The sequence below is a fragment of the Venustampulla echinocandica genome (assembly GCF_003357145.1).
Source record: "Venustampulla echinocandica strain BP 5553 chromosome Unknown scaffold_0, whole genome shotgun sequence".
Taxonomy (NCBI): domain Eukaryota; kingdom Fungi; phylum Ascomycota; class Leotiomycetes; order Helotiales; family Pleuroascaceae; genus Venustampulla; species Venustampulla echinocandica.
In genome coordinates, this window is record NW_022474205.1 from 3,079,270 (window position 1) to 3,103,401 (window position 24,132).

At 47.8% G+C, this 24,132-nt stretch overlaps 9 protein-coding genes across 9 annotated transcripts; 7 read left to right on the plus strand and 2 right to left on the minus strand.

Moving 5' to 3' along the window:
• Window positions 1-938: 938 nt before the first annotated feature.
• On the minus strand, window positions 939-2,761 carry BP5553_00946 (putative Regulator of nonsense transcripts 3A; the record flags this gene model as incomplete). Its single annotated transcript, XM_032009569.1, has 2 exons — window positions 939-2,448; window positions 2,499-2,761. The coding sequence occupies 2 exons, from the start codon at window positions 2,759-2,761 to the stop codon at window positions 939-941; spliced, it is 1,773 nt and encodes a 590-aa protein (XP_031873623.1).
• A 255-nt stretch (window positions 2,762-3,016) lies between these two features.
• On the plus strand, window positions 3,017-4,536 carry BP5553_00947 (Serine phosphatase 6; the record flags this gene model as incomplete). The annotated part of the gene is made up of 4 exons (XM_032009570.1): window positions 3,017-3,308; window positions 3,361-3,811; window positions 3,860-4,289; window positions 4,345-4,536. The coding sequence occupies 4 exons, from the start codon at window positions 3,017-3,019 to the stop codon at window positions 4,534-4,536; spliced, it is 1,365 nt and encodes a 454-aa protein (XP_031873624.1).
• A 642-nt stretch (window positions 4,537-5,178) lies between these two features.
• Window positions 5,179-5,637, plus strand: BP5553_00948 (Catabolic 3-dehydroquinase; the record flags this gene model as incomplete). The annotated part of the gene is made up of 1 exon (XM_032009571.1): window positions 5,179-5,637. The coding sequence occupies one exon, from the start codon at window positions 5,179-5,181 to the stop codon at window positions 5,635-5,637; it is 459 nt and encodes a 152-aa protein (XP_031873625.1).
• Window positions 5,638-8,085: 2,448 nt separating this feature from the next.
• BP5553_00949 (uncharacterized protein) lies at window positions 8,086-8,892 on the plus strand (the record flags this gene model as incomplete). The annotated part of the gene is made up of 1 exon (XM_032009572.1): window positions 8,086-8,892. The coding sequence occupies one exon, from the start codon at window positions 8,086-8,088 to the stop codon at window positions 8,890-8,892; it is 807 nt and encodes a 268-aa protein (XP_031873626.1).
• Window positions 8,893-10,118: 1,226 nt separating this feature from the next.
• BP5553_00950 (uncharacterized protein) lies at window positions 10,119-12,743 on the plus strand (the record flags this gene model as incomplete). Its single annotated transcript, XM_032009573.1, has 6 exons — window positions 10,119-10,249; window positions 10,306-10,380; window positions 10,577-11,230; window positions 11,541-11,762; window positions 11,815-12,092; window positions 12,154-12,743. The coding sequence occupies 6 exons, from the start codon at window positions 10,119-10,121 to the stop codon at window positions 12,741-12,743; spliced, it is 1,950 nt and encodes a 649-aa protein (XP_031873627.1).
• Window positions 12,744-13,613: 870 nt separating this feature from the next.
• On the plus strand, window positions 13,614-15,754 carry BP5553_00951 (uncharacterized protein; the record flags this gene model as incomplete). Its single annotated transcript, XM_032009574.1, has 7 exons — window positions 13,614-13,850; window positions 13,935-14,011; window positions 14,069-14,120; window positions 14,181-14,355; window positions 14,419-15,021; window positions 15,087-15,523; window positions 15,620-15,754. 7 exons carry the CDS (start codon window positions 13,614-13,616, stop codon window positions 15,752-15,754), a joined length of 1,716 nt encoding a protein of 571 aa, XP_031873628.1.
• A 444-nt stretch (window positions 15,755-16,198) lies between these two features.
• Window positions 16,199-18,055, minus strand: BP5553_00952 (putative threonine synthase; the record flags this gene model as incomplete). Its single annotated transcript, XM_032009575.1, has 3 exons — window positions 16,199-17,209; window positions 17,254-17,844; window positions 17,918-18,055. 3 exons carry the CDS (start codon window positions 18,053-18,055, stop codon window positions 16,199-16,201), a joined length of 1,740 nt encoding a protein of 579 aa, XP_031873629.1.
• Window positions 18,056-18,570: 515 nt separating this feature from the next.
• Window positions 18,571-19,311, plus strand: BP5553_00953 (Uncharacterized protein; the record flags this gene model as incomplete). The annotated part of the gene is made up of 1 exon (XM_032009576.1): window positions 18,571-19,311. One exon carries the CDS (start codon window positions 18,571-18,573, stop codon window positions 19,309-19,311), a length of 741 nt encoding a protein of 246 aa, XP_031873630.1.
• Window positions 19,312-19,717: 406 nt separating this feature from the next.
• Window positions 19,718-20,460, plus strand: BP5553_00954 (Uncharacterized protein; the record flags this gene model as incomplete). The annotated part of the gene is made up of 2 exons (XM_032009577.1): window positions 19,718-20,014; window positions 20,065-20,460. The coding sequence occupies 2 exons, from the start codon at window positions 19,718-19,720 to the stop codon at window positions 20,458-20,460; spliced, it is 693 nt and encodes a 230-aa protein (XP_031873631.1).
• Window positions 20,461-24,132: the final 3,672 nt, after the last annotated feature.

A 24,132-nucleotide genomic window follows, 5' to 3' on the forward strand; every position in this document is an offset into this window, starting at 1 on the left:
GATTTACTTTGTTTTCAAAGGTGATATAATATTGAAAGATCGCCTAAGGTGACTTCTGATTTTGCAAGTTGTTGCGGTCGAAATGATGAGACACTTGGGAGAGAGGAATCAATAAACCCCAGAACTTCAACGTGAAGGGAGGTTACGGGACCTCGGGAACCAGCCAAGGATAATCTAGAAATCTTGAGTTGTTTGGAGAATGGAGGTTCGATAAGGTGGAGCTGATGTCACGGTAGATGCAGAAGTAGCGCGACAGATCCTAGAGGATGCGAAATACTCCTGGCCTTAGGGGCGGCTTCAAGGGCGGAGAGACAGGTAAACTGAGCGAGCGAATAACAGCTTTTATTAATGCTAGAATTGGGAAAAGGCAGCTAGTGAAGTGAAACTGCAAGAAAGTCTAAGGGGAGAAATGAATCGTAGTCTAACCTAATACTATGCACGAGGTTATTCCTACATCCGATTTCTGGGATGTTATTATATTCTCAAAGAGGACGAGAAACGCGAGAGAACGAATATCATTTTCCTACTGAATCTCATCCCTCAACATATCCATACGGTACGTGACGGTGAAGCAGTTGGAGGCTACTCATTCACCCACTGGCCACTTTCTTGCTTCTTGCACAAGGCTGGAAGACAATGACCATACTGCTAATGTTCTACCTCCATACATGTTTGACCCGACGCCTCTCCAAAACCATGGAATGAATGCAATGGTTTGCAACGTATAAGTTTGCTAACACTTATAGCGATTCTCTAAGTGAAACTATGTGCAAGGAGTTCCAAAGAGCTCCTCCCTAGCGCGGTTGACCTTTTGTGTCTCATACGCTAGGCTGGCTTGTTTTCTACCGATCTCAAAATAGAGCACCATACTATACGGCATGCTTTGAAGGGTGGGGTCGAGGTTTGTTTTTATCAATCCGACGTCGAAAAGTAAACTATCACTTCGCGGCTGGTCCAGTTGGCGCAGAAGCAGGTGCTTGAGCAGCGTTCGCTCCACCTCGACCCCCGCCTCTACCGCCTCGTCTTCCAGCCATACCACCCCTGCCGCCACGACCACCCCGAGAAGGTGCATGTGGAGCTTGATGTACAGGTTTTTTCTCAGGAGGTAGAGCAGTGCCCTTTCTTTGCATGACTTGCACGGTGCCCTGGGCGACGGATATAGGATTGGCTGCCATGGCCTTCTTTAGAGCTCCCGGTTCGGTGAAATCAACATAAGCGAAGCCTTTTCTCTTATCAATCTCGACCACGGATACAGGCCCAAATTTCTCCATGGCTTCTTTGAGCAGGGCTTCGGTAACGCCTTGAGAAGGATTGGCATGTTTGATAAAAGCCTGCGTAGCACCTTCCGATGGAGCCGGTGTTGATTGTGGTCTTCGAGGCGTTCCAGTTGGTGCTACTTTCGGAGGTTGAGTGGCAGGGGTAGCAGAAGGCACAGACTGTGTTGTTTCGGGCTTCTTCAAAAGTACCATTGGCGTAGAAGGGCCTGCGGTCGAAGAGCCTGCAGTGGATGGTGATCTCTTGCTAGCTTGGGATTCAGGGAGCGCGGGCCCTTTTGCTCGAGACCTTCTGCTCTGGGACTGTGACGAGCTTGCCTTTGGCGCGGTTGGGACGGTTGGAGATTGAGCCGGTTGGGACGATGCATCTGTCAACTCGGCACTAGCCTTCACGGCGGTAGCTGCTCTCTCGGCTTTCTGAGCATCGGCAGTATCGCGTCTAACTTGACGATGTGCCTGTGCTGGGCTAAGTCCAAGATCCCGTTGCAACATTCGAATATGAGCCGCGAGAACAGCACTCCGTTGACGGCCAGGAACTTTACCTAGATCGAGCTTGGGGGCTGTAGAAGCGTCCGAACCGGACCCTGCTGCTTTTTGGGATGACTCTGACGCTGTTTTCGCTGAGGTCGTTCTGTTCAAGATTTTGACAGCTTCCTTCGTAGCTTTCCCAACTAACTTGTCTGCCTTAGCATCCTTACCCTTTTTCTTAGTATCGTCATGGGTGTCTTTGGCGGCCTTGCCTTTAGCATGTTGCGACTCTTGCTTTTTTGCAGCCTTTACTGCAGCCTCCTTGTTCTTATTGGCTTTCTTATCTTTCAGGTACTGGACTAATGGCGTCATCGTAACCTTCTCCTGCTTCGTCGATGAGCCTTCTGCGAGCGAGTCGGCGTTCAGCTCCTTCGATGTTGTGGGGTTTGCAAGACCTTCGAGGAACGCCATAAATTCGGGATCCTGATCAATCGTGCCAGCTCGTGCATCCACACGACGCCGACCGCCTGGTGTCCGACCATACGGGGCAAACTCGACGGTTGGGGGGCCAATGAGACATGGGTTGGTGAAGGTATTCTGCGCGTCTTCAAAGATGGATTGACGGACTGTATCGGACAAGCTTAGAAGATGACTCTCCTTCGTCAAATGTAAATATGCTCGAGATGGCCGAGAAGGCTTGGAAGGGCTTGGAATTAATTAGCTTCTTACTTTCATCTAAAGAGGTATATATCATACTCTTTCGAATCCTTCCCTCCCTTGTATAGAAACCAATCAACCTTCCCTTGCCCCACCTTCCACTCATCCCCAAGTACAGTCAGGAACTCAGATTCGGTCAATCCAGGGGGAAGTCTTCTGATAACAAGCTTTAGTTTAAGCGCTGGAAGCTTGGGACCCGCCGACTTTGAGGTATTTCCGGTCGCGGTCGTCTGGGACGTTGAGATTTGAAGGACGCCATTTGCTTGGGATCGATTGTTGTTCAAAGCAGACGACGCAGCCATGGTCGGATACGTTCAAAGCCGTAGCAGCCAACCTTCTTTGCGTGAGCGACAAGTCGCGAACTCTTCAATTTAACAACGAAGTTCGCAGCCAAAGATCTTCGTTGCTCGCTCGCCTTCGATCTACAGGAACGCCTTTGTGAGGGACACAATCCAGAGTCTACAGAGTGTGATTAACAGAGCCCGTGCACCCTGCCACGATAACGATAAGACAAAGAAAAGTCGCTAACACTACCCTATTAGGCATCGCTGCTCACAATGCCGCCCTCCGATGATGTCCTCCACCGCTTCAGAGATGACCGGGAACTTTGCGAAGGTGTTGAATGGGAACTTGAATTGATAGAATCTAAACTTCACGAACAAGACCTCGAGAGCGCACCGCCAACGCCACCAAAGATGTCGAACTCCAACGTGCCAAAGCCAGGCCCCGCAAAGCTGAGTGCAAATGCTAGTCTGCCCGAATGGCTGGAGGAGGCAAAGCAGTGTCACTACCTGCCCGAAAACGAGATGAAGCAGCTCTGCGAGATGGTGAAGGAGTGTCTCATGGAAGGTGGGCGCGTACTGGTTCCTGCCACGATGTGCCTGGTGCTGATTTCACTTAGAATCCAATATTCAGCCGGTTCGAACTCCAGTTACGATCTGCGGGGATATCCATGGACAATTTTACGATCTACTGGAGCTTTTCCGCATCGCAGGTGGCATGCCTGGCGAGACACATGTGGAGAGACCATTGACCATGGCGAAGGCCATCAGCTCAGATGATATCGAGCCACCAACCGAGATTACGGACCCTAAGCTGAAGAAGAAGATTAGGAGCTCAGACAGTGGTATCGAGAGCGCGAGCGGTGAAGACGACGAAGAGGAAGAGACACGCGGCCGCCCACGTACCGCAGGTCAATCTAGCCGTGGCGGTAGCTCTGGGGCTGATTCGGCTATTGGTGTCAATGAAGTCTCTGGAAATGGAAACCAGAACTTCATTTTCCTGGGAGACTTCGTTGATCGAGGCTACTTTAGTTTGGAGACTTTTACGTTACTCATGTGTCTTAAGGCCATGTAAGTTCTCGAACTTGTGTTTGCTGAGGGTTTGCTAATACGTTCAAGGTACCCCGACAAGATTACTCTGGTCCGTGGTAATCATGAATCTCGTCAGATTACTCAGGTGTATGGCTTCTACGAGGAGTGTCAGCAGAAATACGGCAACGCTTCTGTCTGGAAGTCTTGCTGCCAAGTTTTTGATTTCCTCGTCCTCGCTGCAATTGTTGATGGCGAGGTTCTTTGCGTTCATGGCGGTCTGAGCCCAGAGATCCGCACAGTTGATCAGATCCGGGTTGTTGCTCGCGCCCAGGAGATTCCTCATGAGGGAGCCTTCTGCGACTTGGTCTGGAGTGATCCCGAGGATGTTGAAACTTGGGCAGTTTCCCCACGTGGTGCGGGATGGCTCTTCGGGGACAAGGTCGCGACGGAATTCAACCATGTAAACGGATTAAAGCTCATCGCACGTGCCCATCAACTGGTCAACGAGGGGTATAAGGTATGCTGTGCTTCTATTTACTAAAAATTGTCTGCAAATAACTAACTTTCAACAGTATCACTTCTCTCAGAAATCTGTTGTCACCGTTTGGTCCGCCCCTAACTACTGTTATCGATGTGGCAACGTCGCATCCATCATGAACGTTGGCGAAGATCTGACCCCCAAATTCAGCATCTTCAGTGCCGTCCCTGAGGATAAGCGTGCAGTCCCAGCTGGCCGCCGTGGTGCTGGTGAATACTTCTTGTGATGACTTCCTCATCGAGGTTAGTGGGAATGATATGACGGAGTTTGGGGGATTTCGCATTCGCTGGCGTTATAATGAGAATGAGCTCGTGTACAATATGATACGATGGCGTTACTACAGGTGGCAAGTGTGTTGATATCCAGTCCCGCTTGGTTTTAACATGTACGTTAGTGCGGGTTTCTTGTTCTCAAATCCAAATTCGAATTAAGTCACATTATAGATGTGTGCTGCTTCATTTTGCTACTGACCAACCCAGAGATTTATGAGGATTTCTAAGGGTTTGGTGAGGGTTTGTGAGTGTTGTGAGGTCTCGCGAGTCGAAAGCCTCGAGTTTCGAATTCAAGGGTGCCCGCTAAAGAATTCACCCGCCCCACCATTATTTACTCCACATCAACACAAATATCGTAATGGACTTGTAGTGGCAGAGTGAAACTCCGCGAGCAGAAAGGCTAAGCAAAAGGAGATGGACCATATACCTATAAATCACCATCCTATGGATACTAGATAAAGCCGATGGTTGTAGACATTTTTGAATCAAAGAGCGCCATGCCATAATACCTTACCTCGCAACTCCCACAATCACCACATATAACCACCGTTGTAGCCCCAACGTTATCTACAAACTCAAAAGCCCAAAGCATCATCATGGCACCTAAAAACATTCTTGTTCTCAATGGCCCCAACTTGAATCTCCTCGGTACGCGAGAGCCACATATCTATGGCTCAACAACACTCGCAGACATCGAGCAGGCCGCGATATCGCAAGCGGCATCCTCGGGAGCCTCTCTCTCATTCTACCAAACAAACCATGAAGGAGCACTCATTGACCGGATCCATGCCGCACGTCAAGAGGGTGTAGACGCCATTGTGATAAATCCCGCGGCTTTTACGCATTCTAGCGTTGCGGTTAGAGACGCATTGTTAGGCGTGGATATTCCGTTTGTGGAGCTGCATGTTACCAACGTTTATAAGAGGGAGGAATGGAGGAGGAAGAGCTATTTTAGCGATAAGGCGGAGGCGGTTATTTGTGGGTTGGGGCCTTTTGGGTATAAGGCTGCCATTGAGTTTGTGTTGGACCATATGAAGGAGAGGGCCAAGCTATGAAGAGCTTCCAGTAGGAGTGTTTTGGTGGAGGCCTGAAAGTCCGGATTTTCTTGGAGGGTTGGGGAAGGAAGTTTCTCATATCACCACACTTCTAATCTCACATTTATGTTACCAATTAATCAATGGAGTAGGGCATTAACACACCCCCAGAAGGGCGCCTTCCTCCTCTCTCCCCAAGACACAATCACTGCTCCTCAATTCTTTACACCCTTGATTCACAACACCACCTCATGACGGGAGCTATACCCATATGTGCCACCCTTAGCACAACTCTTGTTCCCCAGATATATAAGCTTCGACATTCAATTGCCACCACTAAATGCTGTTATTTCTCAAGCACCACACCCTTGCATCTGCGCAGAAACTCATACCATACTCTGGACTTTTAAGTTACACACTGCAGTTTCTCTCAAAGAAGGGCATTTTCATCATGGAAGGGTGGATGATAGGAACACTCGTCGCTGCTATCGTCCTTGCTCTAGCTTTCATCATCTTGCTAGCGTGGGAAAGTACATGAAAACGTTAACCTTCAAGATTTGACTCTGAGTCTGGACCCAAAAGGACAGGGCCAACCCATAGAATAGTCGCCATTCACTAGGCAACTGCCAATTGTCGAGCAACAAACACATAACTACACCTACCAAGAAGCAGACTCTACTTTATTCTTCGAAAGTCTAGCAGGCCAAATATCAGTCAGACCTAACATAACAATAACTCTCATCATCTTACCTACCCAGGGAGCAACTCCAAACCAGGAAGACCAAATCCGACTTTCCCATTAATCACATACAAGCAAGACTATTACAGCATGCACAACTGTCAGAGATCCAATCACACTTATACCTACCACGTCTGACACAGCAATGCTTAACATATAAATATGGCTGCAGCTATGGAACAAAATTCCTTTATAACAACAATAGTTTGTTCTACCTTCCTGGTTAACTCTGGACATCGCCTTCCTCACCTTGATCCTAGTCAAAAAGCAAATTTAACAGTTAAAGGCAAGGTTAATACGAACTTTTAATTCAACAGAGGCAACTTTACACACCCACATCTTCGCAACTATCGACTTGACCTCCGGAACTATCACAACTATCCCAGCTGCTCCACCCAAAACACAATTCCACTTACAAACACAAACGCAACACTTCTGCGTACCACGACACTATCCTCTCATCCCTCTTCTAAGGATAAACCACATCCGCCAAAATGCAACCAAACCATCTCATAGCGATAATCGTCTTTGGTATCGCCTTGGCCACAATCCTAATCATGATCTGCCTTGCCAGGAACTTAGCTGGGAGGAAAAAGGAGCTGCGAAGCGGACAACCAACCTAATGCCGAGTCCACTTTGAATGACGGCAAGCCTGCTTTGGAAACCAATATATTTGCAGTCTATACCCCAAATATCCATCCATGAAGCTAGAGATATTCTACTCAAGACTCAATAAAAGGATGGAAAATGGCTTCGCTCACCACCTGTATAATAGATATTGAGCACTTTCGCTGTTTTTTCGTTGGTTTGCCGTTGTTTTATCTCCCTTCTACAATTATTTAGGGAAATGAACAAGACATATTGTTCACCTACTACTTATTGTCCTCGCGTCAGCGAGTTTCGAGAAGTTCCAATATCGGAGTTGTTGAAGCTATAGACGCTGTACCCGTAACATATACCTACCGTGTTAGTCTATCACCTTTTTTGAGTTGTTCGTTATGTTTTATATGCTTTTAATTCGACTGCCGGATCGTGGTGTTTTCTTACTACGAGGCAAGATGGCATTTTACTAACTAACTTCGAGAACGTAATTAATCTCCTAGCTAGAGCCGACGTGACAGTTCTTAAAGAAATGTTCTGTACTTATAATTAAAATATATTTATACAACTCTTGATCTTACCCACCTGCCGCAGTCCCGCGATATGGGGCTACCTCTGCAATCTCTCTGCGAAATGCCCGTTTCACAGAGTACATAGGATTCGGATGTGACAACTTCGGTGTAGATGTTCATTATGACTCATCATACTATACCACTAAGACACCCTTCCACATTTATATCTCGGTATATCTTCCCGCTACAATTACCATGGTTTACTTACAACAGCTATCAAACACACAAAGCCTCAAGTTTTGACACCAGTCCTAATAGTTAATGCTGCTACCATATTGCAATTAAGGTAAACTGGTTTTATAGATCTTAAGAGCCCCATCCTCCCGTGCTGTTCACTTTTTGTCGCATTGGGCTGCTGTTTGCTATCAACAAGTGATTTTATTAAGGGGAGCATTTAATGTGTCTGTGCTAATATTGCCTGTGGTCATATTAGTGAATATTTAGTTCGTGCACCGGGATAGGATTTCTTCAGATTGGCGGTGCAGCGGGCCCTTCCCCCAGTCCACGACTCACAAGCCTTTCACTAACGGCCCTGGACGCTATAGCCAGCAACATTAGATGGCTTATCCTTCGAAAATAGTTTTAGAAGCATTCGGACTTAAAGACGGCCTGAAACCTCTGCCAGGTGGTCAAGGCGAGAGCTTCCATTCCGGAAATGCCGTTTTGAAGCCAGCCCATGACCCTATCGAAGCTGAATGGTCTGCCCAGGTCTTTTCGGCTTTGGCATCTTCCAGCCATCGTGATTTCCATGTTCCAACTCCCATCCTGGCTTCAAATTCGCAATTCGTTTTCCAGGGTTGGGCAGCATCTGAATTTGTCGCTGGTAGGGCTGGTCCAGGCGGAAAATGGGTAGAGCTCATGGGAACTTCTCGTTTTTTTCATGCAGCCCTGCAGGGTATCCCGAATCCCGACTTCCTAAGCCATCGTTCGCATCCCTGGGCAGTAGCAGATCAAGTCGCATGGGGCGAAGCTAGCGTTGACGTCGTTCCCGAACTGCAGTGTGTCTATCAAGAGCTGCTTAAACTACGTAAAAATGTGAAGATGACCTCTCAGATTGTCCACGGAGACTTAACAGGCAACATGCTATTCCGTGATGATGGGACACCTCCAACGGTCATTGACTTCTCACCATTCTGGCGGCCAGTAGAATACGCGGAAGCTATTGTCATTGTGGACGGGATCCTAGACCACGACCAAGGGCGAGATCTTGTCAAACTAGGCGGTACGAGCTTCGAGTGCCTACAGATGCTTGTGAGGGCCCTCATATTCAGGCTGGTTGCTCGAAGCAGGCTTGTTGCGGTGATGGGCGAAGTTACAAAAGAGTACGCCGGGGCTTTTGAGAGAGCTGTGTTGTTCATTTCCTGATTTAAACATCGTTTAATCTGGTCCCGATAGAAATCCCTAACAAACTCTGCTATTAAAAGTAGAGACTTAATATAAACATGTCTCTTGTGGAAGTTTCTGCTGAAGGTTGATCTCACAAAGCTTCTAAACTGAAAGAGGCCATAGTCTATAAATTTGCAGTGAACGGATCATGATCAATGCAAGAAAATAACATTAAAAATTAGAAAAACCATTTTTAGTTACAGTTACGGAGGTCCTGTTCGCAAATACCAGCGGCAATTGGATGCCGACCTTCTGCAACTTTTTACTACTTGTTTTGAGAAGACGCCATTATGCCTAGGATTGAGAAACGATGAATAAATACCTGTAGATATTGTCAATCAATAGCGGAGCTAGGAATATGAAGAAAACAAGACAAGAACAATTTTCCAAAGGCTAAGTACCTAGGTACGTGCACTTGACACGAGGTTATCAGTTGGAGCGCCGGTTGTGGTCCACGAAGTAGAGATAACCACCTTCTAGATCTTCTGAAACTTGATATTGAAACGGCAATCTTGGAGTCGAAATGTGCGCGGCGTTAACAAGCCGGAGGCGTACTGAAATGAGAAAGGCACACTCACTACACACATTCTGAAAGAGCGCGCTGTACGAACATCCTTGCAGCAGGAAATGGAGCCTTTGCAAATGGAATAAATCCACCATGGAACCTGGTAATGGTCACAGATATCTCCGAACAAACACTTTGTTTTGCCATGCCATGCCAGGCGAAGGTCTACTCGCCCGGTAGAAGTTCCCTCAGTTCAGTTAGAACGTTACTCTACTCTGAAGTCATCGGGAGAACCCCGCCAGCCAGGGTTTTGTTGACCTTGTATCAATTGAAACAGTCAGGTCTTGCCGCCTATAGGTATGAAATCTAGTGGAACTAGGCAGTCGATGGTTTGAAGAACACTCTCATCCATGTCATCATCATGATTTGCAGCTAGCTGAAGACCGAGAATCGAGCGCTGACAGCAGCAACTGAAACGTTCTTAGTCCCCGAGAAGCGCCTAGGACATGGGCTCGGCCGGAGACGGGGTTTCCGAATTCCCGGCTCCGGTTCATGACCACCTCTGCTGTACAAATACGAGAACGGGCGTGTTATATCTCCTGTCGGGGAGAAATTCCCGCCTTCACCGTCAAAACTCCTGCGTGACTACCTCCTGCGTGACTACCTCCTGCGTGACTACCGGCTATTGAGGCAATTTGTCATGAATAATGAAAGCTCTGTCGGGCCCCCGAATGGCAAAGCGCCGACCATCAATCGGGCTTGTCAAAATTGCTCCAGACTGAAGGCAAAATGCATTCCTCAGACTGATGGTGTCGAGGACAGATGTACAAGGTATGTTATTCCAGCACGCTCGCAAGCTGTAGAATGACTAGCTAACGATTGGGGAGATGTTTTCGTCTTGACAAGGAGTGTGTTACTCCACCTCGAAGGGCGCGGAAAAGGAGGCCACCAAGCCATGCCACGTGAGTTAGGACTGAATATCTTTTAGTTATTTCAAGTGAAATGGGAATGGGAAGGATAAATACACACCAAAATTTGAAGGCTGGACCAGCCAGGATTTCTTCAAAATGTTTCCGGAATCTCATAACTCTATCCCCTTTGAAGGACTCTTGGACATCTATTCAGGTGTGTTAGAATAAGATCTTAACTAAGTGACAGTGGCGTTTCACAATTGGAAGAGAAGATCCAAAGCCTTGTTTCACTCTTGGCGGGAGCAAAAGCAGGAATGCTAAATCCCGATAACCCGTTTCCCACCTCAGCCCAGAATGCAGGTCGCACAGACCCAGATAGAGCCAAGGTATCTGCAGCCTCCTCAATCAATGGCTCTGCCTCAAGCCTTGCGGCCCTGGCGAGTCGCGAGACACCTCCAATTCAAGAACCTTGGGATCCTCCGAGACCAATGGGTATTCATCTTGATGCAAGCAATTGTGGACCAGCTCCCCAGCCTCCGATAGAGAAACCCCTCACACCTGACACTTCCACACCATCAACTACGGCCCCTCCACAACCAAACCGACAGTGGCCATTCAACGACCGCCCAGGACCCGAGGAAAGCTGGCTCTTGAACATTTTCAGAGACACATATCTTATTCATTTCCCTTTCGTAAAAATACCGCCGGAAACGAGTGCCGAAGATCTTTGGGTCAGGAGACCATGGGTGTATTATGCTGTGATCATGGTTGCGTCCCAAAGTAACCGCACACGGCAACTTGAAATGGCCAAACATATGACAACCGAAGTTGCAACAGCCTTGATTATAAGAGGCGAGAAAAATTTGGATATGCTTCAAGGGCTGCTAATTCATAACGCATGGTTAGTGATTTTCTGTTGCAAATCTTGCTCTGGGCAAAAGTCCATTAGATTGCGAAGAGCTATATAACGCAAGATTGTACCGGAGAATTCAGCATGCTTCAGGGAATCTATTAAGAACTCTTAAGCTAATTTTCTCGATGTACATGAAAGTTCATAGATCTCATCAGGTACATTTTCTATGGTATAGTATTATCAAGCTCTACTGCCCTATGGTCGCATTTTCAATACTGTTCCTGGTTATGCACTGTTCATCTATGACACTACAAAACAGCTCCTAAAATTTCAGAGCAGGGGAACTAATACTCCACAGGTGCTACAACTTCTCGCCTCAAACACCCCATACCCAGTCTACTGCCGTGTTCCAACTTGCTCATACGATGATATTCGACCTGGGCTTGAACAAACCAGTTCGGGATACCTTAGACGGGCTTCCAGACACGTCAAAAATTATACCTGAGATCAACCTATCGGAGAGTAGACGTACTTCTGATGAACGAAGAACGCTACTTGCTTGGTTCTTCTCCTCATCCGTGTAAGTTTTTGACTAGTGCTGGCATTTGATGATCCAAATCTAAATGTCGCAGTATATCTTTGTGCCTCCGGAGAATGGAATGTTTACAACATACACCCTACATCGATCACAATTGCAAACTGCTGTATGACTCTGCTGAGTATGAATCGGACCTTGTTCTAGTTACCTTGGTACGGTTGCAGTGCATCGTCGAGTCCTTTCAACGAACTCTCTTAAACGAGTCGATGACTCCCCATGGCTCTAAGGTGCCGGCTTGGATGTATATTAAATCGGCGCGAGCTGAATTACAAGATTTTTGGACGTCATTATGCCCTAGACTGCGATCGAATGGTCAGTACCAAAACCCATTCAAAATGTTTTTAACTGTCCACTAACCCCACAACTCCTTTAGGTCCTTTGCTTAGGGCTTACCACAGCGCAGAGGTCTACATTTATCAGCCCAGCATCCATCCGTCTTCCCATGGCGTAAGTTTTGGAACTGGAAACGCCCAGCGCCTGGAGCTGCTCTACGCCTGTTTAATATCATGCAAAACGCTTCTTGACCTGTACCTGGCACTACCACTTTCGGTATATTATACTGTCTCCATCGTTGAACTGGCTGAAATGGGACATGGCCTGACCGCATTATCCAGACTCTCCCTAGTTGAGCAGCCTGGCTGGGATCTTGCGCACGTCCGGAAGACAGTAAACTTACTGGATTATTTTGGCCGGCTGATTTCGAATTTTGAAGAAGTGGGAGCGGCCATCGACCAGAGCCAGCCAGAGCCATGTAGAATGTCGCTCGCTACCGGTTGCGCATTAGCTATGAAGAGAGTTCGAGCAGTTTACGAGGCGAAAGTAGCCCCAGAATCAGAGCCGCAGCCTTTGCAAGAGCAACCAGGCACCGCGGGCATGAATATTAGCATGAACATGGAACAGTTTGACTGGATTGATGATGCTTACTGGCAGGAGTTGTCAAGCGATATGAGTTTCCTACAATAGAGGAAAGCAAAATGTGGCTATTCACAGCCGGGGCATCATTGGAGTCTCGTCTCCTTCTAACCTTGTTTGAAATTGACTTGCTATTAATATAGTTGTGATAAGGAGGCCATTCACCGTTGTGGATGCTTGGGCTAGATTGAATTCTCTCTTTCCAATACTACGGAAGGATTGTCTATATGGATAGCTAATATATGGCTTAGCGTTGACTAGGCAGGAGCTATAAAAATTATAATCGTGCGCTTCGATTGCTTGCAATGCTGAGGTCGATTCGTCAGATACTTCATCCGAGAGCCACTGGAAGCGTGGAGATATATGTTCGAGGTGGTAGCTACTGGCTTGGGTGCGAAATTTACATACCGAGCTTGTATCTCACCGGAGAATACTGGCACAGACCACTCATACTGGAAATTATTCCTAAAGGATTTCTTAACCGTTGCCAGAGCTGTATTGAGCAACAGCAATGCCAGGGGCTTTGTGCTTAATGTCCTGCATATCCTAATAGGGCGAGGCCCGGACCAGGGACTACGCAACTCCGGGTCCTTGAGCCTATCCAACTGGCCACTCGACACTCCCTTATCCTCTGGCAAGCTCACCTCATTCGCATACTGCCAGATGCATAGGATCCTAGGGACTCTCGTCCCTGTCTAATCAGGTGTCGTGGGACACTGCAGCCTGCAGGGTGGTTGATGATGTGGGGTTCGGAGCCCGGACATTGTGGTCGGAGAGCGAAATGCTTCGTATATACGATCCTGTGCCGATATAAGTGAATCGCCAAGGAGTCCTTTTATTCAATTCACTCTAATGGCACAACGTCGCAAGCGATCAAAGATTCTCTCTACGTCGTCGTAGACTACCTCGCTGGATGCAATTATGATCGACTCCAACTCGGAGAAAGAGGGTGCCTACTCTACCGGGGATTCGCTTGCCCTGGAGGACATTCAAGCATCTACTATGGAAGGGAAGCAGACGACAGCAGAAAGTACTAGTGATGTTCCGACTCAGGAACAAGAACCAGAGTACATCACGGGGGTGAAGCTGTTTGTCGTCTTAGTGGGATGTGGGATGGTGGTATTCCTCATGCAATTGGATCAAACTATAGTTGTTACTGTGAGCCGTCTGCTGTCCTACTTTGCTATTATGGGAATGGGTTTGTTTGATAAAATGGCGTTAACAGATGTCGCGAAACTATAGGCCATTCCAAGAATTACATCGACGTTTAACTCGCTCAAGGACATTGGGTGGTATGGAAGTTCATTTATGCTTGCTCTGTAAGAATTAGCCGTAACTAATCCCGAGTCTTTATTCTATGCTAATAGCGAACATAGTGCGGCAGTCCAGCCTCTCGCTGGAAAAGTATATCAATATTACAGCTCAAAGGTATAATATCCCGTCGCTTACCACCAGGAAGACTTTGCGTTAACATGATACTCAATGCAGTATACATTCTTGTCCGCTATTGCAATATTCGAAGTGGGGTCATTGATCTGCGCAGTATCACAGTCATCCAATATGTTTATTGTTGGGAGGGCCATTGCAGGTGCAGGAGGCTCTGGGCTTGCCCTTGGGTTCTTTAGTATTCTCGCAGCATCAGCTCCTCTAGACAAACGACCCCGTACGACCCCCGTTCCCTTCCAAAACGAAGACACTGAGCATCGACTAACACTTTTCTTCATAGTATACTTAGGAATAGTTATGGGCGTTGCTTCGTTAGGATTGGTTTTAGGTCCTGTAATCGGCGGTGTCCTCACTGAGAGGGCTTCGTGGAGAGTATGTTTCTACTTGAACCTGCCTGTGGGGGCACTCACTGCCAGCTTCTTGTCATTCATCACCATCCCAGATTCAAAACTGAGTGGCGGGCCGAAAAAGGCAACGATAAAGGAGCAACTAGCCCGGCTCGATCTCCAGGGTTTTGCAATCTTCACACCAACCTGCATTATGCTGCTCCTAGCACTCGAGTGGGGAGGAGTAACATACAAGTGGGATTCGGCAACAATAATCGGGTTGTTCTGTGGAGCTGTGGTTTTGTGTGGTCTATTTCTGCTTTGGGAGAGATATCGTGGAACTGACGCTATGATACCACTAGCGATGCTAAGACGACCTGTTATGATCTCCGCCTCAACAACAATGGTAATGTCCCAGGCCTCGACTCTTGTCATCACGTACTACCTCGCCATTTGGTTCCAGGTGGTGAAAGAAGCGTCACCAACCATGGGTGGTGTCTATTTCCTACCTACTGTTGGATCGCAGATCGTAGGCGCGGTGGTGACCGGAGCCCTGAGTAAGAAGCTTTCCTCCGTCAACCCCTCCCATGAGATGGAATCTCATTGACATGTTAAATAATAGCCTCTCGCCTCGGATTTTACACTCCATTCGCTATCGCGGGCTCAGCTCTAACAACCGTCGCCTCGGGTCTCTTCACCACCCTCACCCCCACCTCCTCCGCCGGAGCATGGATAGGCTACCAAATCATTTCAGGACTCTCCCGCGGCATGTCCCTGCAGCAACCCATTACAGCTATCCAAGCAGTCCTCCCCAAGGAAGAACTCGCCCTTGGAAATGCGTTTCTCATGTTCAGCCAAATTCTAGCAGCAGCGATCTTCGTGTCACTCGGCCAGACAATCTTCTCGAATCATCTGGTATCAGCGCTAGCAAAGTTTGCGCCCGAGGTTGATGCCTTGCGTGTTCTTGATGTTGGAGCGACAAATTTTAGGAGTGTGATAGCAGTGGAGTCTGTACCAGGAGTGATATTGGCTTATAATCAATCGATTACGAGGATTTTTGTGAGTTTTCCCCTTCTTGGTCCCCCCTCCCTTTTAGTCTCCTATTTTAGCCGAACTTCTAGCGACTAGTGGAGTTGATGGACTAACTTCTCGTAGTGGTTGAGTCTGGGTGCCTCCTGTGCCGGTTTCGTGGCGAGCTGGTTTTTGGGATGGAAAAATATAAAGAAAATTAAGCAGGGGGATGAGAAGCAGGGATGTAAAGCCGCTGAGAAAGGAGATGCGGAAGTTTAGGGCAATTCGGAGTAGAGAGGGAAGCTGCGAGGGAGTGGATTCCAAACCCAGCTATTCAGCTCTGTGAAAATTAATTTGGTTTGTAATTTCATACACTTGTAGACTATTATTTTCGGGTTGCTTCTTTGGCCAAGTAGAATTGGAATAGGGGATAGTGTAGAATAGATGAGGATAATATGGCTAAATAAAAGGCCCTAGTTTTTACTCGGAGTGGATGAGTTGTTGGTCGTCTTATATGAATGTGTTAAGGGGCGAAGAAAGATGATAGGAGAAGAAATTCCACAAAAGAGTCAAACACGTCACACCACTCCCAGATATTCAGAATGTATGAAACGGCAACATTACCTGGAGTCTCACAAGCCACTTGCCCAAAAATACACAATGTTTCTAATTTCATCTATACTATCATGGTAAGAACTAGGCGATTTTTGCGACGGATTGATATCATTGAGCGCCCTTCAACTCCGCCTCAACCTCCTCTAGCACAATTGTTCTAACACCTTCCCACCCCGCCCCTCTAGGTACCGATCTCACTCTCCTCTCCTTCTTTTCTAAGCCAACAAACTCTGCAGGGAGCACAGTGTCGAAGCTGTACCCTTGCTCATCCTTCAATGCAAGGTCAACTGCGTTCGCAAACTTAGCTGGATGTGCCGTTGCAAGTGAGATGTGATATGTTTGTGAAGGAGATGCTCTTTCCATGGATCGTAGTGCAGCTGCGACTCCAATGGCAGAGTGAGGGTCTAGTATATACCCGCCCTTCGAAGCAGCACCCGCAGCCCCATTTGTTTGTGGGTTAGCGTAGAACTGCTTAATTGTCTCGATGGTCTGCGAATCGCTAACTCGCTCACTATCGAAGTCTCTTCGTGCTATATCCAAAACCTCCGAAGGAACATTAAATCCTCCATTCGACTTAAGCAGTTTCAGCCACGACTCAACTTCTTGGCCCGCTTGCTTCTTATTCCATTCATCATCGAATCCTGTATGAGCAGCATACTCATATGCCAAGAACCAGAGCAGCCGTTCGAAATTGCTGGATACGAGGATGTCCATCGCCGGACTTAATGTTTCCTTCACGCCATCTTCATGGGCTTTAACTCCATCTGCTGGAATGCCGCCTTGTGCTTCGGCTCCGTGGACGGCGTTCTTCTCATAACGCCCCGTCTTCCAGAATCGATCCAGGATATCGTTCTCATTCGTCGCAACCACGAGCGTGTCAATTGGCAACCCCATCCGCTTAGTAAAGTAGCCAGCTAGGATATCCCCAAAATTTCCACTGGGCACCACGAAGCGTATTTTATGATCTGGTTTATATGACTCGGATTTGAGGAGCGTAAAATATGCGTAGAAGTAGTATGTCGTTTGTGCTAATATTCTTGCAAAATTAATCGAGTTAACTGCCCCTAACCTCAGGGTCTCATTGATTGCAGGGTCGGCGAAGAGGGCTTTGACGGTATCCTAAAAATGTCAGATTGGTGAGATCTCGATTGAGGATGACTTACTTGGCAGTCATCAAAAGTTCCCTCAACGGCTAAATTGTGCACATTGGCGTCGAGGACTGTAGTCATCTGTGCCTCTTGTATAGGGCTGACTCTTCCCTTGGGATGGAGGATAAAGACCGATATATCTCTTTTGCCTCTCAAGCCGTAGATTGCAGCAGATCCAGTGTCACCACTAGTTGCTCCCACAACGGTGAGGTGGTGTCTATCCTTTCCGGATTTGCCCTTATTCCTCCTGACGAGGAAGTATTCAAAGAGGTTTCCTAGGAATTGTAGGGCGACATCTTTGAACGCAAATGTTGGGCCGTGGAAAAGCTCGAGTAGATATAAATTGTCCTTTTCGTTGAGCGAGACGAGGGGGGTTGTTTCTGGGGCTCGGAAGGTGGAGTAGCTGGCATCAATGATCTTTTTCAGATCTGCGCGTGGGATTTCGGAGGGAGAGATGTATAGGGAGAGAATTTCGAGGGCTAGCTGGGAGAAGGAGAGGCTCTGCCATTTCGATTGCCAGTCCTGGGGAAGTGTGGGGATCTCTTCGGGGATGAAAAGGCCGCCATCAGCTGCGAGACCTTTCAAGACGACTTCCTCGAAGGAGAGCTGAGAGAGAGAGATATTAGCAGTATTCCTGCGTATGTATCATTGGGTCGCATTTGGGATTGGGTTGTCATACGCCATAAGAGCCTCCTCTGGTAGACAGATACCTTTGCGATGGCGTGTGAGTCTTATCTTGGGCCACTTCTGGGGAGCCCGTTTGAGGTTTCGTGGTCGGCACAGCCAAACCAACAGGAGTGGTTATATCGGTCGGCATATTGCGAATTCTTCTGTCTTCAACAATTTTGAAGGTGTTTGATTGAGAGTTGCGGAAGAGTGTAAATGGTAAGGTAGATATATAGACAATGGATTTTGTTTGGAGTCTCGGGGATTCCAAAAAATGTGCCCGAAATCGGGAGGGACCAAATTTCTACCCCGCCACGCCCCAACTCCGGGCGCCAACGCCCTTTTCCAGCATGCATACTTCGTACCAGGCACAACACGGGCGTCCCGACGCCCACCCAATTGGGTAGAGATGAGACTGTGTTAATATAGTTCAACATGCAAGACATAGGCAGATTTAATGGTGCAATTGACTGCTCTTCGGTCTGAGTCATCGCCAAAACCCCCTCTCTGTTCACAACCCAAAACATCAGATGCGCAATAGTGCAATTCGCGATAGCGATATAGGTATATAGGTATCCAAGGTGGCTCTCACCATGGCGGCAGGATCTTGGAAAGGGCAGCTCTGCCTTTTGGAATTGGACGTTGAGAGTTGGCCGCGACAGGACAATGGCCCAAAACATCTACGACGATCCGGCCTTTTTCAAGGAGTATATCCAGCTTCCACGCCAAGTTCGTGGTCTTGATGGCGCCCCTGAGTGGCCTTCATTGCGATCCATGCTGCCAGAACTTCGCGGCTCGAAGGTTCTCGATCTTGGTTGCGGCTTTGGCTGGACATGTCGATGGGCTCGGGCAATGGGCGCAGCCACGGTCCAAGGCATTGATCTATCTCAGAACATGCTTTCCAAAGCTAGAGAGTTTCCAGAGGATCCTGCAATCACTTACTTGCGCGCCGATATGGACGAACTTCAACTAAGCACCGCTATTTTTGACGTTGTGTTCAGCTCCCTTTCCTTCCACTATCTCACGAACCTGTCGGGACTGCTAGCGGAAGTCAATCGAGCGCTCACTCCAGGTGGATCCTTAGTTTTCTCTGTTGAGCACCCAACCCAGACGGCTCCCCGTAACAACTCCAATTGGATCAAAGACTCGCGAGGCGGCGAGGTATGGCCTTTGGAAAGCTATCTGCGTGAAGGGCCTCGGACAACAAATTGGCTTGCCGACGGCGTGGTGAAGCAACATCGAACCATGTCCACCTACATAACAATGCTTCTCGATGCTGGCTTTGTTTTGGCTGCGATTGATGAATGGGGTGCGTCAGAGGAACAGATCATGGAGTCCCCGAGATGGGAAAATACCAGAGATCGTCCTCCATTTCTGCTTATGAAGGCCGTCAAACCGGCGATTTAGTAGACCTCAAGATCTTGGCCGGTCATTTTCTGGTCCTTTCCTACCTCAAGTCAGGGAGCTCTTTGGAAGATGGAAAGGGGGATAATTGCTCACCTGCTTCATAAGCACGAGTAGCATTCGTTACTCCTGCCCGGTATAGGATGAAGAAAATCGTTAAATATTCAACAGATATTGCTTGACTCGAGTGATCATTGTATTCATGAAATTCGTGTATTTTGTCTTGAGTTATGAGTTCTGCCTCAAGCCCATAATTTATGGATGCAGTGGAAGCACCCCATGCTTTCAAATTTGGGAACTGCTATGATTGGCTGCTATTTCTTTTAAATTTGCGGTGAGCAAAATCTGGCAAGATGATCACAGCGTACGCACTGTACAACCCTTCAGCACTTGATAGGTAGCCCTGAGGATGCTCGAGCTACTGTTCTCGGGCTATCATGAATGGCTTAAAATTGCAGACGCCGCTCTTCCGCGCAACATCTTTGGATATCTCCTCCAGCTCTGCCTGGAACCACTTCGAACGGATCCATTTACAACCGCTCCATATGATGATCCCAAAGAAATCGCAAAATGTGGACAGGGTAATGGCAGGAGAGGCTTCTTGAAAACAGTATTACCAGAAAGAGAAGGACCACGACCCCAGCTGGCGAAATGGATCGCGCCACATAGGCAGATCTCTCAATTGACCGAAAATGACATGCACAAAGTTGGTTCCCTACTTGTTTAATCTGCTTACATGGGTTGATATTCGAGTAGCTTCTCAAACAAGCTATTGATGAGCTAGTTGTCCGGTATTCTGCAAGTGTTACAGTGAAAACTTCCCTGCTGGAGAAGGAAGGCGATGCTGTTTTCGTTCACGACAATATACCCATTCCACACAGCATAGCCAAGAGAGTTAAGAGGGAAATTGTACATGTCCATACCGGTGTTGGTAGTGGTGACTATTCGATGCATCTTTGCTTGAGTCCTGTGGATTGCAAGGAGGTTATTTTGAGGAAGTGGGGAGAAAGACTCACACTTGCTGGGTCGCTGATGCCTCATGAGTATCTGATGATTTATACCCCCAGAACGATCGAGGAAGTTCGGACTGTGAAAGAAATTGTGCAGGCTGCTATTTTATTTATGACGGGTGTTTCTGCTTTAAATAAATGAGCACTGGTTGTTAGTAGGCGACTTGGGAATTAATTTCTTTTCTGCTTAACTGTCCAAGAATAAGCTAGTATGTAGCACAACTCGCCTGCTCGATCCATATCCATTGCATCCCATAACGAGAGTTCAAGTCATTCCCAGAATGTAATGTGCTCGAGATTTAAAGTCTCGATGCCAGATGTACCATAGTTCGTATACGAGTCAGTCTCGCGACACGTCGTGGGACACTGCAGAGCAAGTCCGCGTCCATTAGGAAATTCCGAATCCTTCGGAATATCCAGAAGCGGATTGGAATATATAGATATAGAGCGGTTAACCAACCAGAATAATACATCAAAAACGGTGAGTCTCTCACACCCACGGCAGGTACCTAGGTAGACGGAGCCAGATAAAAGCCTCACATAGGTACGAAGTAGGTTCCTACCTAGGTACGTGATTGATCTCAAGGGATTGTAAACCGGATTAGTTGGCTATATATTAGGTTATCGCTAGAAGAAAAGGGTACTTTTGTGAGCCAACACAATCTTTCACGATGCGACACGAGGATCTTTACTTGGCGACCGGATGGAATAATGGGAATTATGATTATGGTAGGTACTTCGTACTCTATCAAGTAATGCATATCTAGGCTATATAAATTGCACGGGAATCAGTTCTCGTATGAGAGCGATACGGAGTCAGCTTGGGCAACGGCCGTGGGTGCCTGATAATACTGGCAAGAAGAGGCTTTTTTCATCAGATTGTTCTAACTGCGACATGCAACAAAATAGGTATTTTTGGTACCAGGGACCGAGGTAGTTCGTAGATTTGCACTTTGGGCAAACAGATGTACAAACAGATGCGCAAACACGAAAATTTGCGGCTAAGCGAGGAAGAAATGTTTGGCGGGCGCTAGCGTTAGCGTCGCCTCGAGAGACATAAAAGCTGCGTCTCGCTCCCTTCTTCCTCTCTTTTTTCTTCAGACGATCTTACTTGTACGTTCCCCTCCCCGAACTTTCAATTGCCTCTGCATCTACTACTCTGCAGTGCATTGCTTTGCTCTGGTATCCTTGCGCATCTGCTAACACCCCTCTAGCATAGAATCATTTCTATAGTAAACGTCCTCTTCTGAGTTTCTCTCACGAGCCTCAGACTCCAACCCGGACGATGAGTCGATCCTCGATGCCCTAGAGTGAGGCCTTTTGCTCTCGCACTGTCCGCAAGGATGGCGGTCTTCTGTTTTCAACGGTTGGCTGTATAGAGAGTGGCGATGATCTCGGCCTTTTCTCTGCTGGCTTCGGCCGCGGAGTCTGGGTGGGTGTTGATGGACGTCTGACGGGCTTCCTTTTTTCATTGCGACCCTTGGCTTGTTCAAGGGCGTGAAGAAGAAATTCTCACCATATCGAACAGCGACGCTGCTCTCAAGGCACCTACATACCGGAAATGAGTGGCGTGGGATAAAATACTGTAGGATGCAGCACACCTTGGAAAGATGCAGCAGTATGGCGTTTATGCACAACTGCTAGCGCCCGCGGCTTGAAGACGGTCCCAGAACCCGTCGACTATCGCAACACCGCCGTTCGAGGCTTGCAGACTGGTCCTGGCTGTGGATTGGACTTGATCTCTCAGGCCGTCGTCGCATTCATGTATTTTGGGCACATCTTCTAATCCTGGCCTATCCAGACTTGGTTGCGTACTACATCGTCTGGTTACTTAGTTCTGCGACGTGGAAAAGAAGCTGTGGATTTTGATCTGCCTTTTCAAGCTCAATTAGGGTTCTCTCAAGGCCAGAATGCAAGCTCTATGCTTGGTTCGGAGAGTCGGCACAACCCTATCTATTATGCTATGCAAGCAGACGCCAAATCATCGGTATCCCCATACCTTCGTACGAAAACCTAAAGCCAAGCGCCCCAGTTGGACGACTACGAAACGCTTCCATATCGAACAGTTTTATGTTAACAGCCATCGAATGAGGTTTTGTGTCACACGTACCTCGATAGCCCAATTGCTGAAGATGATCACCACCCGGTTTTACCGTTGAGGAATTGCATATCGAATACATATAGTACCTAATAGGCCAAAAATGGCTTCGATGGAAGTCAAACAATCCTCGCAGCAAACGAGACGGTTAACTTTGTTCCCTAACGGGATTTATTAGCCCATGATACTCTACCCTGCTGCGTCAATGGTTCCTTCAAGAAGCCATTACACTCCTCAGCGAAGGGGGATATGGGAGCATCGTCGATCTGGGTGCCCAATTAGATCGAGGCCAGCCTTGGATGACCGTGAATTTGGTCTCAAGGTGTTCTCTCGTATATGAGTATGGAGGCCACTCGCCAACATGACTCAACCACTTCGAAGAACGCATGAAGCACCGAACGTAGTCCTCAGGATACAACCCCGAAGCCACAGATCTTCAGCCTTGCTTAACAATACACCTACTGCGGATTATGAATCAGAGTACGCGCGTCACCTATGCCCCCATTGTAACATTCCATGCTGTGCCTTTGGGTCTTGGGTAGTGGAAAGTCAGCCTTTCTTTTATCGATATTGAAAATCTCGTCGGTGGAATCCGAAATCTCGGCCATGGCATTGACAAGCCACATCGAGGACCGTCCGTGGCTTTATTCATAAGCTATTTGAGCCACATGTGGCTTTATTAATTTCCACATCTGACATCAGCTTCTGGACACTGCACGATGATGCTGGGTACAGAGTATCAAAAGGGAATGGGGATCGTTAGAAATCTGCCACTGGCCTATTAGCGTTGCGAAGGCTGTGGCTGTGCGTGAGGCTGAACCAGCAGCTTTCCCGAATTCGGTTCCTCAACTGTGCACCACCAACCATGTTTTATGCCATCTCCTCCACAATCGTACAGTAGCACAGCCCAACACAACCTCCTCGAGTACGACTTTCGCGATCGCTTTCCTTGTCGACTTGAGCCCGGGGGACAAACAAGATATATCTTGGGGTCCGAAAGCTACAATGTCAGCCTGCAAGGCTATGGCAATTAGCGGACCCATGGACAGCTGAGCAGTTCTGAGCAGTCCTGAGTCCTGAGTCCAGACTACTCCATCAGTAGGATTCCCGTTTTAGACGAAGCATAAACTAGTCCAAGACCACGGTCATCGATACTCGTCCAGGGGAGCAAATCAGCCATTTGACAGCCACTATGTCACCAGCCACTTTCCCCGTGAATTCTTAGTTGAAGGAGCGTGGGGGTTGGAATGGCACACAGCCAACCCTTCGCGCCATTGTCGTAACCTCCCACCACCTTCTCAACTCCATGCAATAACGGCGGGCTTTTCGCAAGACTATTGTGTTGCTACCAGGTTCCTTTGCCACTTTCCTCGTCGTCTTTTCTCACACACACCGGCAGCACAGCCATGCCTAGATGGTCACCGAGAAAATATTCTACCAAGTTAGGTCTTGGTACGGTCCCTTTGCATCATGTGCAGCGGGTAAGGCTTTGTGCCCTTTTCAACGAGGCCCATCCAGCGCCTAGGCAGCCGCACATATATACCAATGCTTCTCTCTGTCTCCCATTTGCTCCATTCTCCTGCATATCTATCCAATACCTTCCTGTCTCTGCACATCATCATCACCTGCAGATTAGTTTCTGAGCTCCTACCATTTATCGACCTGCCACCAACGAACCTACACGAGCCTTCTCAAATCACATTCGTATATTCAGCA